Below are 20,896 nucleotides of genomic sequence, written 5' to 3' on the forward strand. Positions count from 1 at the left end.
TACAGGTATTTGTGTTCAACATGTAAGAAGTAGAAAGTACAGGTATTTGAGTTCAACATGTAAGAAGTAGAAAGTACAGGTATTTGAGTTCAACATGTAAGAAGTAGAAAGTACAGGTATTGTTCAACATGTAAGAAGTAGAAAGTACAGGTATTTGAGTTCAACATGTAAGAAGTAGAAAGTACAGGTATTTGTTCAACATGTAAGAAGTAGAAAGTACAGGTATTTGGTTCAACATGTAAGAAGTAGAAAGTACAGGTATTTGTGTTCAACATGTAAGAAGTAGAAAGTACAGGTATTTGTGTTCAACATGTAAGAAGTAGAAAGTACAGGTATTTGGTTCAACATGTAAGAAGTAGAAAGTACAGGTATTTGTGTTCAACATGTACAAAGTAGAAAGTACAGGTATTTGGGTTCAACATGTAAGAAGTAAAAAGTCGTCAGAAAAATAAGTAGTGGAGTAAAGTACTGATACCAGAAACATTTACTTGAGTACAGTATTGAAGTATTTGTACTCCACTACTTCCCCCCTCTGGTTATTTGAGACCCTTCCCTCCTTCATTGCTCATTCAGACACGCAGCCAGGGTCTCCGGAGACACGAGTCGATAGCATTTCAAAATTCACATTTCATCCCATTTGACCTTCACACTGGCAGCTGAGCAGAGGAGTCGCTCTCCAAACCAAGTGAATGAGATGAGCCTCATGTCTAATCAATCTATTTTCATACACATCACTTTGGTTTAATTGCTTTCAAGTGTCTTTGAGACATAATAAACAGCTGCTTTTACTAATAAAGACTTTAATTTTGAATCCTAATTGCCTCGAGCCATGCAGAATGAGATGATTGTCAGTGAAGGCCTCTATATACTGCCCAAACAACAATTGATATGAAATTGTATGAGTAGTGCAGGATTGAGTCCTCAAACCAGGAGAGGAGTCATTGTTCCACTTGATCTCTCTTGATTTCAGAAAACCTGAACATGCAGGGAATGAGTCGTATAACTCGGAATTGAACATTTTACCACTTTGGGTCCCTTGTTCTTGAAGTAGACAGTGGTTAAAATGTATTTTGGTTAGATACCTAAAATAAGGTCAAGCCCACTCGTCAGTTTCCTGTTTCCTCGTCTTGAAGTCAATAGGCATTTTTATGTGTTTGGTTAAAAGCCTGAAATAAGGTCTGCTTACAAAACATGTCTATGACCTAAAGTACATCAGTAAATACCCCAAAAGTGTCTAAATGAGACAACTAAACGTCATCACGCCCAACATTAGCCACCTTTAGCCTAGCGGTGGTGACGTGAAGTAATGTGACCGTGCTGTAGTTCCTTTATAGCCCAACATTAGCCACCTTTAGCTTAGCGGTGGTGACGTGAAGTCATGTGACCGTGCTGTAGTTCCTTTATAGCCCAACATTAGCCACCTTTAGCTTAGCGGTGGTGACGTGAAGTCATGTGACCGTGCTGTAGTTCCTTTATAGCCCAACATTAGCCACCTTTAGCCTAGCGGTGGTGACGTGAAGTAATGTGACCGTGCTGTAGTTCCTTTATAGCCCAACATTAGCCACCTTTAGCTTAGCGGTGGTGACGTGAAGTCATGTGACCGTGCTGTAGCTCCTTTATAGCCCCAACATTAGCCGCCTTTAGCTTAGCGGTGGTGACGTGAAGTCATGTGACCGTGCTGTAGTTCCTTTATAGCCCAACATTAGCCGCCTTTAGCTTAGCAGTGGTGACGTGAAGTCATGTGACCGTGCTGTAGTTCCTTTATAGCCCAACATTAGCCGCCTTTAGCTTAGCGGTGGAGACGTGAAGTCATGTGACCGTGCTGTAGTGTCTTTATAGCCCAACATTAGCCGCCTTTAGCTTAGCGGTGGTGACGTGAAGTCATGTGACCGTGCTGTAGCTCAATCAATCAATCAATCAATCAATGTTTATTTATATAGCCCAATATCACAAATGTTACATTTGTCTCAGTGGTCTTCACAGTGTGTACAGAATATCAGTAAGGACAAATACGACACCCTCTGTCCTTAGACCCTCTATCCTTAGACCCTCACATCGTACAAAGAAACACTTCCAGAGAAAACCCACAGTTTAAAGGGAACATGGGAGAAACCTCAGGGAGAGCAACAGAGGAGGGATCCCTCTCCCAGGACGGACAGACGTGCAATAGATGCCGTGTGTAAATTGAAAAGATAATACATTTGCAACATAGGTAGTCCAAATGTTTGGAAATGCATGTGTGTATAATAGGAAGATGAATCCACGAGGATATCCATCCAGGACCACAGCCACGACTCAAGATCCAGCGCTCGCGATCCAGGACACAGGACCGCAGGATCATCCATGACTCCGGATCCCAGCGTATATAGACACCAAAAAGTAGCTCCTTTATAGCCCAACATTAGCCGCCTTTAGCTTAGCGGTGGTGACGTGAAGTCATGTGACCGTGCTGTAGTTCCTTTATAGCCCAACATTAGCCACCTTTAGCTTAGCGGTGGTGACGTGAAGTCATGTGACCGTGCTGTAGCTCCTTTATAGCCCAACATTAGCCTCCTTTAGCTTAGCGGTGGTGACGTGAAGTCATGTGACCGTGCTGTAGCTCCTTTATAGCCCAACATTAGCCACCTTTAGCTTAGCGGTGTGACGTGAAGTCATGTGACCGTGCTGTAGTTCCTTTATAGCCCAACATTAGCCACCTTAGCTTAGCGGTGGTGACGTGAAGTCATGTGACCGTGCTTGTAGCTCCTTTATAGCCCAACATTAGCCTCCTTTAGCTTAGCGGTGGTGACGTGAAGTCATGTGACCGTGCTGTAGCTCCTTTATAGCCCAACATTAGCCACCTTTAGCTTAGCGGTGGTGACGTGAAGTCATGTGACCGTGCTGTAGCTCCTTTATAGCCCAACATTAGCCTCCTTTAGCTTAGCGGTGGTGACGTGAAGTCATGTGACCGTGCTGTAGCTCCTTTATAGCCCAACATTAGCCACCTTTAGCTTAGCGGTGGTGACGTGAAGTCATGTGACCGTGCGGTAGTTTCCTTTATAGCCCAACATTAGCCACCTTTAGCTTAGCGGTGGTGACGTGAAGTCATGTGACAGTGCTGTAGCTCCTTTATAGCCCAACATTAGCCTCCTTTAGCTTAGCGGTGGTGACGTGAAGTCATGTGACCGTGCTGTAGCTCCTTTATAGCCCAACATTAGCCACCTTTAGCTTAGCGGTGGTGACGTGAAGTCATGTGACCGTGCTGTAGCTCCTTTATAGCCCAACATTAGCCACCTTTAGCTTAGCGGTGGTGACGTGAAGTCATGTGACCGTGCTGTAGTTCCTTTATAGCCCAACATTAGCCTCCTTTAGCTTAGCGGTGGTGACGTGAAGTCATGTGACCGTGCTGTAGTGTCTTTATAGCCCAACATTAGCCACCTTTAGCTTAGCGGTGGTGACGTGAAGTCATGTGACCGTGCTGTAGCTCCTTTATAGCCCAACGTTAGCCGCCTTTAGCTTAGCGGTGGTGATGTGAAGTAATGTGACCATGCTGTAGCTCCTTTATAGCCCAACATTAGCCGCCTTTAGCTTAGCGGTGGTGACGTGAAGTCATGTGACCGTGCTGTAGCTCCTTTATAGCCCAACATTAGCCGCCTTTAGCTTAGCGGTGGTGACGTGAAGTCATGTGACCGTGCTGTAGCTCCTTTATAGCCCAACATTAGCCGCCTTTAGCTTAGCGGTGGTGACGTGAAGTCATGTGACCGTGCTGTAGTTCCTTTATAGCCTAACGTTAGCTTTTTACTTCTAACAATTGCATTTAGACGTAAGACATAAGTCATCTTAATAAGCGGAGATTATCCGGCTGAGAAAAAAAACATATAGGTATTATTGAGCCGTTTGCCACAGACCTTATTTGGTGAAAGAAATTCCCAGTTTGCGATCAATAAAGTATATCTTATCTTATATTTAGAAGTCCAATGGATAAAACCCATTAGCTTTTTGTCGGGGAGCGATTGCGACGGTAACTTCAGGGTCGGCCTACAGAATATGTGCTTCTTTCTTTAAGAGGCTAAGCACACGTCTGATGCCTGCATGTCGTCCAGATAGAAAAATGGGGCAAACATCACTACATAAGTATTCACAAAATGCAGGTAGGAAGCACCAGCAGCAGAAGTGCTGAAGCTGATGTGTGAGTGCAGAATGGAGGATACTTGAGGAGGGGGTGCAAGGAAAGGAGGAGGGGGAACTTTGACAAACTAGTCAATCAGACTGCTGCCTTTCTCCCGTGTAATTACAAACACAGTGGCATGGCACGTTATTACCCCAGCTGTCCTGTGGCGCAGAGTTATTTTGTGTACAGTACAAAGACCTAACGTTACGATTATTCCATCTACCCCCCTCCATCTCTGCCTCCCCCCCACACGCCCATACACACAATCACAGATTCTTGTTATTGTCTGAGGTTCCCGCTGAGAGCACAATTACTTCAGTGGGGGAAGGCTGTATGATTCACCACAGTGGGCAGCCCCATTTCCAAATACCAAACAACATCTCGGTGAGATTGAATGCATTTGTTAGTGTCACTTTATGGTGCGAGAAAAAGAAGATAAATTAGACTTTTTCAACCCATTATTAACAGATGTTGAAAGCAAGTCCAGCAGCTGGTTGTATAGGCTTTAGGGTGTGTGTGTGTGTGTGTGTGTGTGTGTGTGTGTGTGTGTGTGTGTGTGTGTGTGTGTGTGTGTGTGTGTGTGTGTGTGTGTGTGTGTGTGTGTGTGTGTGTGTGTGTGTGTGTGTGTGTGTGTGTGTGTGTGTGTGTGTGTGTGTGTGTGTGTGTGTGTGTGTGTGTGTGTGTGTGTGTGTGTGTGTGTGTGTTGTGCACTAATTTCTATGGGAAGTCTTTTGTCATATTCAATTCAGGTTATTCACAAAAGGTTAAGAATACAACACATAATGGAGATATGTGAAATGGGACCCGAACACTACAATGAAAGTATTACAATATAAATTACAAACACATCTGGAGAGTTCATGTATTACAAAGAAACATTTAGCTAAAAATAAAAAACTAATCTCACCCAAATGGTCCCAAAACATTTATACATCAGCCGAAGAAGTATATTGGATTTAAGATGTATGACAAAGTATAATGTAATGATGAAAATTAGATGCATTTCATAGTAGAGTTTCAGCTTGTTTTTAGTTCCCCGACATTTAGTTTAGTGAAGTGTGACATATTTTATAAAAACTGCTGCTTTAAAATCCTTTTTGAAACAGACACAGATTAAAATGTTTCTAATCTCATGTTATACCTGTTGACCTCTTACAGTTACATGTGATGCTGTGTGTGTGTGTGTGTGTGTGTGTGTGTGTGTGGTGTGTGTGTGTGTGTGTGTGTGTGTGTGTGTGTGTGTGTGTGTGTGTGTGTGTGTGTGTGTGTGTGTTGTGTGTGTGTGTGTGTGTGTGTGTGTGTGTGTGTGTGTGTGTGTGTGTGTGTGTGTGTGTGTGTGTGTGTGTGTGTGTGTGTGTGTGTGTGTGCAGCTATTAGGCATTCCCCTAATCAATCTGGAAGCCACCTCCATGCGTCAGCAGGGCCGTGAGGGCTCATAATTAAGCAGCTGATTAGAATTAGATCACGTCTAATGAAAGAACAATAAAGGTCCCACATGACAGGGACGTCTATCCGTCTCTCGCTAACTGATGCTGCGTCCTCTCAGCACCTCCTCACTGCTGCACCTCCCTGTTCTCCAGGAGCTTGTACTCTCTCTTAAAGGTCCCCTATTACACTGTTTCTCATCAATATATCACAGGTCTCAGATATATCCAGAGCCTGTCTCTGATTGGCTGAAACACCAAACAGATCATTGCAGCATTACCCATAATCCCCTCTGTTTCAGCCCTGTTTCCAAAGAGCTGATTCTCTGTCTGTTACTTTAGATGAAAACAAGGAGCCCCTCCCCACGCCCCTCTGAGAGACATTTGGTTACAAAGAACTCAATGGTGCTCTAGAGGAGATTCAGGTGATAAGGGGGGGGGGGGGGTTACCTTGTTGCTGATTGGCTAACGGCTACACAAGACATCACATCGTTATGACATCATAAAGTGGCCAAACTCTGATCAGCTCATTTTCAGACAGGTTTTTATAGAAATGGATCAAAAAGAGAGAAAATCTTTCCACAGAGGGGACACATGTTGATGTAGAAGAGACATGAAGAAGAGGGGACACATGTTGATGAAGAAGAGACATGGAGAAGAGGGCACACATGTTGATGTAGAAGAGACATGAAGAAGAGGGGACACATGTTGATGAAGAAGAGACATGGAGAAGAGGGCACACATGTTGATGTAGAAGAGACATGAAGAAGAGGGGACACATGTTGATGTAGAAGAGACATGAAGAAGAGGGGACACATGTTGATGTAGAAGAGACATGAAGAAGAGGGGACACATGTTGATGTAGAGGGGACACATGTTGATGTAGCAGAGACATGAAGAAGAGGGGACACATGTTGATGTAGAAGAGACATGAAGAAGAGGGGACACATGTTGATGTAGAAGAGACATGAAGAAGAGGGGACACATGTTGATGTAGAAGAGACATGAAGAAGAGGGGACACATGTTGATGTAGAAGAGACATGAAGAAGAGGGGACACATGTTGATGTAGAGGGGACACATGTTGATGTAGCAGAGACATGGAGAAGAGGGGACACATGTTGATGTAGAAGAGACATGGAGAAGAGGGGACACATGTTGATGTAGAAGAGACATGAAGAAGAGGGGACACATGTTGATGTAGAAGAGACATGAAGAAGAGGGGACACATGTTGATGTAGAAGAGACATGAAGAAGAGGGGACACATGTTGATGTAGAGGGGACACATGTTGATGTAGCAGAGACATGAAGAAGAGGGGACACATGTTGATGTAGAAGAGACATGAAGAAGAGGGGACACATGTTGATGTAGAAGAGACATGAAGAAGAGGGGACACATGTTGATGTAGAGGGGACACATGTTGATGTAGAAGAGACATGAAGAAGAGGGGACACATGTTGATGTAGAAGAGACATGAAGAAGAGGGGACACATGTTGATGTAGAGGGGACACATGTTGATGTAGCAGAGACATGAAGAAGAGGGGACACATGTTGATGTAGAAGAGACATGAAGAAGAGGGGACACATGTTGATGTAGAAGAGACATGAAGAAGAGGGGACACATGTTGATGTAGAGGGGACACATGTTGATGTAGAAGAGACATGAAGAAGAGGGGACACATGTTGATGTAGAAGAGACATGAAGAAGAGGGGACACATGTTGATGTAGAAGAGACATGAAGAAGTGGATTTTGCACAATAGGTCCCCTTTAAGTCGAGTGCCCGCCGCCTGTGAGAGCTTTGTTCCGCCTCTGTGTTGTTGACAGAACCCCGGGGTGGATTTCGGAGATGTCTCGGAGCGCGTGGCCCTGAGGAAGAGGCTCCAGTGTCGGAGTTTCCGCTGGTACCTCGAACACGTCTACCCCGAGATGCGGATCTACAACAACACCATCACTTACGGAGAGGTGAGACGCTTATTGGAAATACTCTGCATGTTAGTTTGGCTTTGGCGTTTCAACATTTCCCAAATTGGGATCAATAAAGTTCATCTTATGTCATCTTGAATCTATCCCAGAGGATGTGGTTTAACGAGGAGTATCCGTGAGGAAGTACAGCGTTTCAGAACCAGGATTTATTTGGTCTTTCCGAGACAAAATGCCCTGAAACACGAGTGTTGGCACCCGGTTGATATCTGCTGTAGTTTGCATTGTTGGAACGTAACTATATCTACTCAAGTATTCCACGTATGTACAATTTGGAAGTACTTGTATTTTATGCTAATTTCTACTTCCTTCTTTTTGGAGGCAAATCATGTTTTACTACTCTACCTATATTTGACAATATTCAGCAATATAAGGTACTACTTCCTTTGCAGGTTTATATCATTAATACAAAATATGAATCAACTATTCAACGATGATGTTCTGTTGTGAATTAACGAAGTGCACGTGGCGGTATGGAAAGGCCATTGTTCTCCAGCGTGTCCAGAACGCAGCCGCCAGACTCCTCCCCCACACATGGCCTCACCCCGGTCCTCAAAGAACTCCACCGGCTCCCCGTTTCTCACCGCATCCACGACAAACTCCTGGTCCTCACTTTCAAAGCCCTCCACCATCTGCCCCCCCCCCCCCCCCCGCTACCTCACTGACCTCCTCACCCTCTACCGACCCCCCCCGGTCCCTCAGATCCACTTCAGCCGGTTTGCTTTCCATCCCCAAGGCCATTCCGGAGCTTCGGGGACAGAGCCTTCTCTGTGGCAGCCCCGAAGCTCTGGACCTCCCTCCCCCAAGACCTCCGTGAGTCTGAGTCCCTCACCCTGTTCCAGTCCCGCCTCAAAACCCACCTCTTCAACTCTGTATCCATAAGCCCCCCCCCTTGTCTACCCTTCCTCCCAAATGTAAAGCGTCTTTGGGTTCAAGAAAAGCGCGATAGAAATCAAATGTATTATTGTAGATTAGCTACGAGAGCTTGCTAGTTCACAGCAGATCTGCAATAGTAATGGAAGGCGTCATGTGACCACATTGTTAAAGTAAACTTTTAGGCAAGTTTCCAGCGACAGGTTGGCTAACTTTGAAATCCCCCCAACATCAGTAAGACTTCAAGTCCCAGCTGTGTGCGTCGCTTTTTAGTGTCCCCTGGTTTCCGTTGTGTTTTGAGCGTCTCGCAGCGTTCAGTGTTAAGCTTTTAGTCAAGGCTGCGTGTGTTGTTGGTGAAGATGGAAATGGGAAATGTTCTGCGTAGTGATAGCTTGTTCGCATGGGTCAGCTTCCAGAGGACTACTTTTCCACAGGTGAAAGGTCTGAGTACTTCTTCCACCTCTGGTTTGAACTGGACGGTGGGTAAACAGATGAGAGCTCATGCCATGACTCACTGTTTCCACTCTGAGGGGAAGGTGTCTCCTTGCTGGAGCGACGCAACGTCACGCCTCGGGATTACCTCAGAATGAGTTTTAATTAAACACTTATTAGTTTTCCATTCCAACCTGATTGTTAGGGGCTCGGCGGCGCGCTCAGCACAGAGGGGGAGGGACAGGATTATGACAGGTGGAAGAATTGAACACACTCCAGAGTGTTTACTGAAATTCACAGTTTTTCGTCCATTTTGAAAACAGACGCAAATCAATACGACTGCAATGTCAGAATCCATTCAATTAACCTCTAGATCCGTCAGTGTGGATGCCCCACCCCCCTCTCCGCGTTTCCCCTGCTGCCTGTTTTGGCTCGAGCACCCAGGGAATGAATTTCTCAGAGTGGCAGCTTCTTAAGTGGCACTATTTCAAATCTGTCGACGAGCCTCGTGTTTCGCCACATGGCCGCCGCGGCAGCTGAAGTGAGTCCCATCTGTCTCCGAGCTTCAGCAAAACTCGGCCATGCTGACCGGAGCGGCCGAGTGGAAACCTCCCGACATCAGCACATGATGGATATGTCGCACCCTGGAAATGAAGATGTACGGAGCTGGTGCTCAGTCCTCCGCCTGCAGACCTGGAGGGAGAGGAGTGGGATTTGGTCACTGCATGATGATAATAATGATACATGACACCTACAGTATACAGCGCTTATCTAAAAACTCAGAGACGCGTGTCACGGCCAGGTCATCCCTTATCGACGATAGGACTGTGAACAGGACGGGAGGCTGTGTTGCATGAACAGTGGAACAAGTTGTAATCAACAACGGCTCGGCACTCTGCTAGACTCAATGAGTAAGACTCTTTTCCAATCACATCGAAGTGTCACTCGCACTACGTTAACATGTTGACTATAAGTGAAGCAAAATAGGGAAAAAGGCAACATGGATATCCTGTTATTAGCGTAAAAACATCCGGTTCTTGTTGCGTTCTACTCGCAGCGCAGCGACACCTAAAAGGAGACATGTTGCTGAACGTATTTAACGAGCCGATGGGAGAGGGGCTTGAATGTGTATCTAATGTTCGCCTGAACAAGTGACCATACCCCCCCAAATATCCAACTTCACAAATCAACCCTTAATCATGGTACCAATTAGGGCTGCACGATATTAAAAAAACTGACATTGCGATATATATTTTTTCCCCTGCGATATATATTGCGTTTTTTTTAACTATATTTAACCGGATGAAGGATTTTAGTCACGTCTGGATCTTAACTGGTTGACTCATCATACCTCATGGTCCAACATGTCATGATAATGCATGTTGCTTCCCCTCAACTAAGGGGGTGCATCTGTGAATGAAGAAGAGAAGAACCTTTGTGTATCCAAAATAGTTCCAGACGGCAGATGCTGCTTTTCTTTTTGGAAGTCACTCTCCCCGGTATTGTCCTCGTGTGCCTCGCTCATTTTCTACCGGTGTTTTGATGGTGTGCAAACTAGCGGGGCGGGGCCTGCTGTGATCTGATCCAGAGTGGTTGTGATTGGTGGTTTGCTGTGCATGCAGAGCCTGCATGTCACTCACTCGAGTACCCCTGACGTGAGAGCCGCGCAAGTTTTCCTTTTGTAGCAAGCAGCAAAATAATTGTAACATGACGTGTTTGAGTTGATTACCTACTTAATATCGCAAGCCCAAAAAAAATTAAAAATAAAATCGCACATCCCTGCGATGTGAATATCGCGAATGCGCATATCGCGGTTATCGCCATGACACGATGTATCGTTCAGCCCTAATACCAATGCACCTAAACTCTTTTTTGGACGCACACATATTTCCATCCATGTTTTTAAGATACCTTCATATTATTATTGTTGTCATTTAAAATGTCTTTGTTATAATTCGATTATCTTTCTGCACACATGTCTTCTGCTGCATGTCTGTCCTTCCTGGCAGAGCGATCCTTCTCTGACGCTCTCAACACAGTTCAAAATGTTTCTCCCAATTAATCGTGTGCTTCGAAGATCTCAGGACAGAGAGTGCTGTATGCTTGCCAAAACAATTCATCATATTCCCCCAAAATATCAAACTTTAGAAGTCAACCCTTACTTATTATTATTGGATATTGTCCGTCCTTGGAGAGGGATCCTCTCTGATTCTCTCAAGAAAGTTTAAAACGTTTTCCTGATTAATCGTGAGGTTTCTTTGTGAGTTTTTCCTCGTGTGCTTGGAAGGTCTAAGGACAGAGTGTGTTGTATTCTGTGCACACTGTGGAGTCCCCTGAGGCCGCCCTCTCCTTTAAGTATTCACTCATGAATCCCCGTTGTGTCTCAGGTGAGGAACAGCAAAGCGAGCGGCTACTGTCTGGACCAGGGATCTGAGGACGACGACAAAGCCATCCTCTACCCCTGCCACGGCATGTCCTCCCAGGTCAGTGTGTGTGTGTGTGTGTGTGTGTGTGTGTGTGTGTGTGTGTGTGTGTGTGTGTGTGTGTGTGTGTGTGTGTGTGTGTGTGTGTGTGTGTGTGTGTGTGTGTGTGTGTGTGTGTGTGTGTGTGTGTGTGTGTGTGTGTGTGTGTGTGTGTGTGTGTGTGTGTCCCAATTTCTATGGGAAGGCTTTTGTCATACCAATTCACTTTTCAGCTTATTCACAAAAGCTTAAAAATACAAGTATAATGATAATACATTGTTTGTAGCGTTTATTTAACCAGGTGAAATCCCATTGAGATCAACGACCTCTTTCTGAAGGGACACCTGCAGCCGTTGGTTACACATGAAAAACAGAAAACAAAAAGGACGTCATGCAACAGACCTACAGGGGTACAATCTACAAACCTATTCACAAAGACAGGTACCAAGAGTATCAAATAGCGTTTCATCCAGCCGAGCTTTAAAAGATGCAGGGGAACCAAAATGCTCTGTCTAAAAAAAATGTACAGTGTTCCAAGCGAGAGGAGCAGCGCACATAAAATAGACCCTCCAGACAAACGCGTCTAAAATCCTTGATTATGCGATTAAACATGCGGGGGGTTTATGTGATGTTATGCGGTGAAATTGCGGGAAGTTGCGAAATATGCTAAATATTTTTTTTTAAATATCGGGCCGTCTTATTTATTCTCTCTCACACACAACCTGCCACGAACGTCACACCCCTTACTATTCAATTAAACACATTCAATGTTTATCTATTGGAAAAGCAATGTTGCTATTTTATTCACACTCTCTCTCTCTCTCACACACACACACACACACACACACACTTATCCGCCTCATTCTGTTTTCATTTACTTGTTCGTTATCTGACCAGCTTCAATCTTGTAGGCGACTCACCTCGTGTCTTGGAGCCCTCGAAAGGGTTTTGGAGGTCGATGCCTCGGTGAACGTGAGCTGTTTGTCCTTCTTGTCCGCAGCAGCAGAAAGCATGTTCGAATGTTTGAATGAATCAAAGCGGGTCGTCACCGTCGATGTTCTCTTATGCTCCAACACAGTTGCACGGGGGGCAGAATAGTTCCATCGGGGTCCTGCTTTGCCCGGTCTTTAGCAGACATGTTCGTCGGTAAATCAGATGGATTAGATGTTTTCATCTTCATCTCTCTCATGTGAGTTCCACACGTTCACTCTACGGTTTGTTTACCTTCTGTGATGCGCGAGCTGGTGATGTCGCATCATCATCATCATCACGTCAAGACGAGTTAACTTTTTTTTTTCTCAACTTTGTGTGGAAAAATGCGGGCATTGTGCGGCCTTTTGATAAATATGCGGCCTTTTGAAAATCTACGCCATTTTGCTGATTGTGCGGTAAATTCTGCGATCGCAGAATCGCGTTTTTCTGGAGGGTCTAATAAAAGCTTTAGTATATACAGATATAAGATGGTCGTTTACCCAACATGGCTTTCTAGATGAACACGTACCAGAGACTGAGCCTCCGTACAGTGAGTGAAGGCAGACCTGCCTGGCATACAGGGTGCAGTGATGAGTTAATGCTTTACAGTTAGTCACACATCTCAGTGCGCTGTGAGAGGCGGCAACTTGATCAGGTTGGTGCATTCATATACATCAGATCCCCAGAGTCCAGCTCAGGTCAAAAGGTCACAGACTTTTCCTGGCCTCAAGCGAGAAACAGGACTTGTTCCTGAAAAAGAACCCCAGCTTCACGCTCAGCTTTCTAAGCAGATTATCGACCTGGAGTTTAACAGAGAGGCAATCGTCAAGCCAGGTACCGAGGTATTTATAACAGGCAACCACTTCGAGTACACATAATGGAGATATGTGACATTTCACACCCTCATAATCTAACGAGTAGGAATATGGGCCCAGACACAACAATTAAAGTTTTCAAATATAAATGAAAATGCGATTATTCATCTGTAGATTAGGTATACTTTAATCATCCAAAATAATGCCTTCTTTTGTCACAGCAGCAGGATGATGAGGACATGATATACAAAATACAGTTAAAGAAAATAAATAAATGAACAGTATAAACATATATTAAAAGAAAGAAATGGAATGCGGTTGTGTGAGACCAATTTGTGTCCAGGGTTAAAATAGCAAATGCAAATGTGTTATTTTAAATATTGTTGTCTTGCGTTGGCCTGCTTGTTAAAGTTAACACTCACTCTCTGATTTGTTTTGATTATTATTCATTTTAACACTTGGGGATGTGGTGTGATTACTCTCATCTCCAGGAAGTGGAAAACCTTTTTGTTTAATAAGCGCTGGAAGCCTCGGTGCAACGGAGAGAAATATGTTTGCATGATTGCTTCTCATTTAGCAGATCTCTCTCACACACCCACTGAAGCTTCTAAATCAGCAGCTTCCCAAACCCAAGAGGCACTGTGGGCAGATTTTAAGATCCCCCAAATCAACAGTGAGGTAGTTACAGTCAAATGTAAATGTAGTTAATTATTAATTAACATTTGGGAGATACATTGGTGGGAATGAACTTGTGTTTTGATTCAATCAAGACCCACATTTTACTTTACATATTCCGGTTACATAGTTATAAACTCCCACGATGTGTGCTCATGGATTCACGGTCAGATTTAAAGGAGCCCTATTCTCCTCATTTCCAGGTGTATATCAGTATGTAGTGTCTCTACTTTAAAGAGTCCTCTCCTGCTGATGTTCAGGTGTATATCAGTATGTAGTGTCTCTACTTTAAAGAGTCCTCTCCTGCTGATGTTCAGGTGTATATCAGTATGTAGTGTCTCTACTTTAAAGAGTCCTCTCCTGCTGATGTTCTGGTGTATATCAGTATGTAGTGTCTCTACTTTAAAGAGTCCTCTCCTGCTGATGTTCAGGTGTATATCAGTATGTAGTGTCTCTACTTTAAAGAGTCCTCTCCTGCTGATGTTCAGGTGTATATCAGTATGTAGTGTCTCTACTTTAAAGAGTCCTCTCCTGCTGATGTTCAGGTGTATATCAGTATGTAGTGTCTCTACTTTAAAGAGTCCTCTCCTGCTGATGTTCAGGTGTATATCAGTATGTAGTGTCTCTACTTTAAAGAGTCCTCTCCTGCTGATGTTCAGGTGTATATCAGTATGTAGCGTCTCTACTTTAAAGAGTCCTCTCCTGCCGATGTTCAGGTGTATATCAGTGTGTAGTGTCCCTACTTTAAAGAGTCCTCTCCTGCTGATGTTCAGGTGTATATCAGTATGTAGTGTCTCTACTTTAAAGAGTCCTCTCCTGCTGATGTTCAGGTGTATATCAGTATGCAGTGTCTCTACTTTAAAGAGTCCTCTCCTGCTGATGTTCAGGTGTATATCAGTATGTAGTGTCTCTACTTTAAAGAGTCCTCTCCTGCTGATGTTCAGGCGTATATCAGTATGTAGTGTCTCTACTTTAAAGAGTCCTCTCCTGCTGATGTTCAGGTGTATGTGGTGTCTCTATTGTCTCCATGCTTTAATGTTCAAAAAGCTCTTTATTTTTCTCTGTGCTGCAGCACCTCTTTTCACCCTCTGTCTGAAACCAGAGCCCAGTCTGCTCTAATTGGTTTGATGGTCAGCTCTGTTGTGATTGGTCAACCGCTTAGAGATGTCCCGCCCCTTAGCCTATCACGTATAATGTGTTAGAGAAGTCATGTGACCGTGCTGTAGTCGGTTTAGTGGGGTTAAAATCCTCTTTTTGTTGAGCGATCCCTTTTAACACTAACCTCCTATATATTCCTATTCTTTTAACCTGTTAAGCCCTGAGCCTGTTTCACCTGAAAGGCCCCATTTTCTGTTTGTACCGTTGATGTTCTAAACTTCTCTTGTTGTATATAAAGCTGAATGCTCTCACTGCAGCCCTTCAATTAAAAGGCTCTTTATTCAGTAAATACCATGTGTTTATTTATTTATAGTAATCCACGTGCCGCTGTCACATTGAAGGACAAATCCTCGTCTTCTTTTGTATTCCGAGGGGAGCGTTAAGGCCGCCGCGTGCCTCCCGTCTGCTTTAATCAGCTCTGCAGAGCCAATAACGGTTCACAAGCGCCTTGCCATATTAGAGCTGCAGATCTCATGAAGTGAGACTGGGAATGCACATGGATGATATTCAAGCACAACATGCGCAGCTACAGCAGCGCTCTGCTCTCCATCTGGCGGAAAATAATTAAATATAAGATAAGATTAGATGTACTTTATTGATTCCAATTTGTGAAATGTTCGCGTTGCAGCAGCAGCATACAAAGACAAGGCATTGTACATTTGAGAAATTAAAAGACTAGAAATGAACAATTCAAAATGAACAAAAATGCTAAATGTATGAGTTTAAATTAACATTGTTCCGCACAGAGGTGAGCAATCTTTCTGTTATGGCCGGGATTAAAGGACGAGTTACAAAAAATCATTTATAACTTACTTGGGAAGTTAGACTCAGCTTTTGTCTGAATAACGATCAGAGCTTAATTTGGAGCAACTATAGCTGATATCAGTAAATGCTAACCACATGTAGCAGCAGGGGTCAAACTGAAACACACAGTGGGCCAACATAAAAAGTGGGAGCTAGTCGAGGGCCGGACTGGTTCAATGTTTATTGCAGAACTTATTGAAATGAACTTATTGCACATATTAAACCTGGAACTAACAAAGCTTAAATTATTGCCTATAAAAACAACATTAAATAATCCGTTACATTCATTTCTTACGGCTCTATCTGCAGCTTCATTTCTTATGAGTACATTTTCCCACAGGCCAACAACAGCTTCAACAAAACTATTCCCCTCAAAGAGAAACCAAACATGCCCTGTTGTCGTGAGAGAAAGTGCAGAAGAACATCCATGAAACTCAGTGTGCTGCTCTGAGATGCTAGCTCAGATACTTGGCGTCTCATCTCGGGTGCAAGGTCATCAATGTTTGGGGTCAGGCTCTGAGCGGAGGAGACCCTCAGGATGGAGGGAAGGTGCAATATACCGGCGCGCCAGATCTAATAGTAATTAAAAATTATCCTGCGGGCCGAAATTAAATCCACCAAGGGCCTGATTTGGCCCCCGGGCCTCGAGTTTGACACATGTGGTCTATAATGACATCACTTGGAAAAAGTAATTAAATGGACTCTGTCTTCGTGCCTATTTTATCTATCCTTCCTCCCCACGCTGCAACTGTGTGCTCAGTTTATTCTCCACAGCGATGCATTCTCGCTGTGGAGCATTCTCCAAATGTTAGCTATGCACTTAAATCCTTGCACCTCATTAGCTGCCTTTTACTTCTGCTTAAGTGTTTCCGATATGGACTTATGATGTATAAAAATGCTTGTCAAAGTATACCTTCCTCATCCGTTCGAAAACAAATTAGAGATTCTTCTTCCAGTCGTTTCATATTCGTCTTCGCAAACATCAGTTAATTTAACATCGGGTAAACTGGGTTTCATTCAGTCCTTCGAAGCAGATTTTTAAAACCCCTTTCATCACAGATGTTTCATGAAATAAGATATACAGTATATGTTGACCTTGTTTCTTCTTTAGAAATGAATTCAAAAGATCTTGCTTTCACACAGTTCACAGGAAGACCAATGCTTTCATAAAAGCAAATGTGGAGACACAGTGGAATTAGTCAATTATTATGAAATATATATATTTCATTATTATGAAATATTATGTGTTTTAAAAACACATAATAACATGTGTTAAATGTGGTTTCATGACGCTGTGTTGTCAGGCTGTGCACTGCATCAAGATAAGGCCTCACCAACAGCTCTATCTGTGCCTCAACGGTCAGATGGCATGCAGATAAAGATATTGGTATAACTACGAGAACGTCATTAAGTGGACTCTGTCTTTAATCTATCCTTACTCCTCACGCTGCGACAGTGTGCTCAGTTTATTGTCCACTGCGATGCTTCTCCAAAAATAAATTGACTGCAATCCACTTAAACCCTTCACGTCATTAACTCCCTTTAACGTTTGCAATCCGACTTGCTTACGTTTTCCAATATGTGTTTTTGAATTCAAGGACAGACAGTTTCCTACACTGGAAAAAATGCTGCTCCAAAAACAAGTGAAACAATAATGAAAACCAGCTGTTTTCACTTGAAATAAGTAGAAAAATCTGCCAAATGAACAAGTGAACATTAGCTTGGTAAGATTTATAGAAATAAGAAGGGATATTGTGATAAATTATTTTTACCAGAATCAGGAAATGCTGTGTTACAATATGAGCTGAAAATTGTTCTGTTTTCTGATTGTTGGTGATTTTCTAATAAATATGTAAACAAAGATGTGTTTCATCTGAGATACGACTCAAAGTAAGATGTTTTGACTCAACAAGATGATGCATTGTCCAAAAACAAGACCCGATATCTCACTGCAGTGTTGTCACGATACCAAAGCCTGCTTGAGAGGGGAGGGACTTAGAGCGTGCTTGAGAGGGGAGGGACTTAGAGCGTGCTTGAGAGGGGAGGGACTTAGAGCGTGCGTGCGAGGGGGAGGGACTTAGAGCGTGCTTGAGAGGGGAGGGACTTAGAGCGTGCTTGAGAGGGGAGGGACTTAGAGCGTGCTTGAGAGGGGAGGGACTTAGAGCGTGCTTGAGAGGGGAGGGACTTAGAGCGTGCTTGAGAGGGGAGGGACTTAGAGCGTGCTAGAGAGGGGAGGGACTTAGAGCGTGCTTGAGAGGGGAGGGACTTAGAGCGTGCTTGAGAGGGGAGGGACTTAGAGCGTGCTTGAGAGGGGAGGGACTTAGAGCGTGCTTGAGAGGGGAGGGACTTAGAGCGTGCTTGAGAGGGGCGGGACTTAGAGCGTGCTTGAGAGGGGAGGGACTTAGAGCGTGCTTGAGAGGGGAGGGACTTAGAGCGTGCTTGAGAGGGGAGGGACTTAGAGCGTGCTTGAGAGGGGAGGGACTTAGAGCGTGCTAGAGAGGGGAGGGACTTAGAGCGTGCTTGAGAGGGGAGGGACTTAGAGCATGCTTGAGAGGGGAGGGACTTAGAGCAGTGCTTGAGAGGGAGGACTTAGAGCGTGCTTGAGAGGGGAGGGACTTAGAGCGTGCTTGAGAGGGGAGGGACTTAGAGCGTGCTTGAGAGGGGAGGGACTTAGAGCATGCTTGAGAGGGGAGGGACTGCAGGCACGGCTGCAGTGCAGGGAGTGGAAGCAGAGCGCTGAACACACACCGGAGTACTTTCCCCCGTCATTCTTAAAGTACCGATACTAATGAAACGGAGGAATCGTAACGTTTTTAACGGCAGGGTATCGCGGTACCTTTCAAGTAACTTCTGAAGTTATTGTGTCTTTTGTGTTATTTTCACACCCCAGCCTGTTAGTACACATTTACTGACACAAACATTTGTATCATCTGTTGTAGACCCCAATAAATAAAATAAAATAAGAACTCATTCTCAAAAAAGATAAACGCCATTCTTAAAATTGATAAATGAACACTAGTTTGATTAATATTGATTAGAGTGCACAATAGAATAATTGAGAGAAGAAAAAGAGATATGTTCGTTTGTGTGGATATGCAGCACATTAACATTTTAAAGCACTTAATGACTAACTGGAAATGACAATAAATGAAAATGTAAAACGAAAAAAGCGATCATGAAAATGTTTCCGATAAATGAATAAAATGATTTGTGACCACTTTGTTGTTCAGATATTTCACATATTTGTAACTAAATGAAACATTAATTGAAAGGAAACACGGTATGAACTGAGGAGTGAGTCCCGTGAGGTTCATGTGTTTTCTTCACTCCGCTGGGAAACGGCTCTCATGTCAAGAAGCATCAGATCAGTGCATGCGCTGCATCGTCCAATCAGTGAGCGATACACAGTAAGGGGGCGGGGCGAGTGTCTGAGGATTTCATCGGAGGATGGTCTGGTGGTTCCTCGGTTATCGCTCCTCGATCCGGCAGAAATAAGAGCCATGGGACTACTACTACTACTACTACTACTCAAGATGGCGCAGACAAATCAACTTCCGGTGAGACCGAGGAGCGAGGAAATGAAAATAGTCGACCTGAGACGGGGCCAGAGCTGCTGTCAGACGATCAGCTGTGCAGCGTCATCACAAACGGACGTGGCTTCACGTGAAGCTCCGGAGGAAAGGACGTCCCATAGCTCTTAAAACTCATTTCCCTGCTTCTCGTGGTTTCCTTGCGTCCCTGGTGAGAGGGACTAGAGGCAGGGAACCGACGCAAGTGAGGGAAGCAAGGAATCCATTTAACCGAAATGAGAAGGACCCTACATCAACATGTGTCCCCTCTTCTTCATGTGTCCCCTCTTCTTCATGTCTCCTCTACATCAATATGTGTCCCCTCTTCTTCATGTCTCTTCTACATCAACATGTGTCCCCTCTTCTTCATGTGTCCCCTCTTCTTCATGTCTCCTCTACATCAATATGTGTCCCCTCTTCTTCATGTCTCTTCTACGTCAACATGTGTCCCCTCTTCTTCATGTGTCCCCTCTTCTTCATGTCTCCTCTACATCAATATGTGTCCCCTCTTCTTCATGTCTCTTCTACATCAACATGTGTCCCCCTCTTCTTTCATGTGTCCCCTCTTCTTCATGTCTCCTCTACATCAATATGTGTCCCCTCTTCTTCATGTCTCTTCTACGTCAACATGTGTCCCCTCTTCTTCATGTGTCCCCTCTTCTTCATGTCTCCTCTACATCAATATGTGTCCCCTCTTCTTCATGTGTCCCCTCTTCTTCATGTCTCCTCTACATCAACATGTGTCCCCTCTTCTCCATGTCTCTTCTACATCAACATGTGTCCCCTCTTATTCATGTCTCTTCTTCATCAACATGTGTCCCCTCTTCTTCATGTCTCTTCTACATCAACATGTGTCCCCTCTTCTTCATGTCTCTTCTACATCAACATGTGTCCCCTCTTCTTCATGTCTCTTCTACATCAACATGTGTCCCCTCTTCTTCATGTCTCTTCTACATCAACATGTGTCCCCTCTTCTCCATGTCTCTTCTACATCAACATGTGTCCCCTCTTCCTCATGTCTCTTCTACATCAACATGTGTCCCCTCTTCTTCATGTCTCTTCTACATCAACATGTGTCCCCTCTTCTTCATGTCTCTTCTACATCAACATGTGTCCCCTCTTCTTCATGTCTCTTCTACATCAACATGTGTCCCCTCTTCTTCATGTCTCTTCTACATCAACATGTGTCCCCTCTTCTTCATGTCTCTTCCACATCAACATGTGTCCCCTCTTCTTCATGTCTCTTCTACATCAACATGTGTCCCCTCTTCTTCATGTCTCTTCTACATCAACATGTGTCCCCTCTTCTTCATGTCTCTTCTACATCAACATGTGTCCCCTCTTCTTCATGTCTCTTCTACATCAACACTGTGTCCCCTCTCTATGTCCTCTTCTACATCAACATGTGCCCTCTCTTCAGTATCTTTCCACGCTCAACATGTGTCCCCTCTTCTTCATGTCTCTTCTACATCAACATGTGTCCCCTCTTCTTCATGTCTACTTCTACATACAACAGTGTGTCCCCTCTTCTCCTGTCTCTCTACATCACATGTGTCCCCTCTTCCTCATGTCTCTTCT

The 20,896-nt window shown here is 44.2% G+C and overlaps 1 protein-coding gene across 1 annotated transcript in view; it reads left to right on the forward strand.

Annotated features, from left to right (window-relative positions):
• The window catches only part of galnt9 (polypeptide N-acetylgalactosaminyltransferase 9), a 218,682-nt gene that overhangs the window by 191,067 nt on the left and 6,719 nt on the right, over positions 1-20,896 (forward strand). The window contains exons 8-9 of the mRNA XM_034090281.2: positions 7,403-7,540; positions 11,251-11,346. Of these exons, the coding sequence (XP_033946172.1) occupies positions 7,403-7,540; positions 11,251-11,346 (234 nt within the window). The remainder of the gene's footprint in view (positions 1-7,402; positions 7,541-11,250; positions 11,347-20,896) is intronic.

The sequence above is a fragment of the Pseudochaenichthys georgianus genome, chromosome 9 (genome assembly GCF_902827115.2).
Source record: "Pseudochaenichthys georgianus chromosome 9, fPseGeo1.2, whole genome shotgun sequence".
Lineage (NCBI taxonomy): Eukaryota > Metazoa > Chordata > Actinopteri > Perciformes > Channichthyidae > Pseudochaenichthys > Pseudochaenichthys georgianus.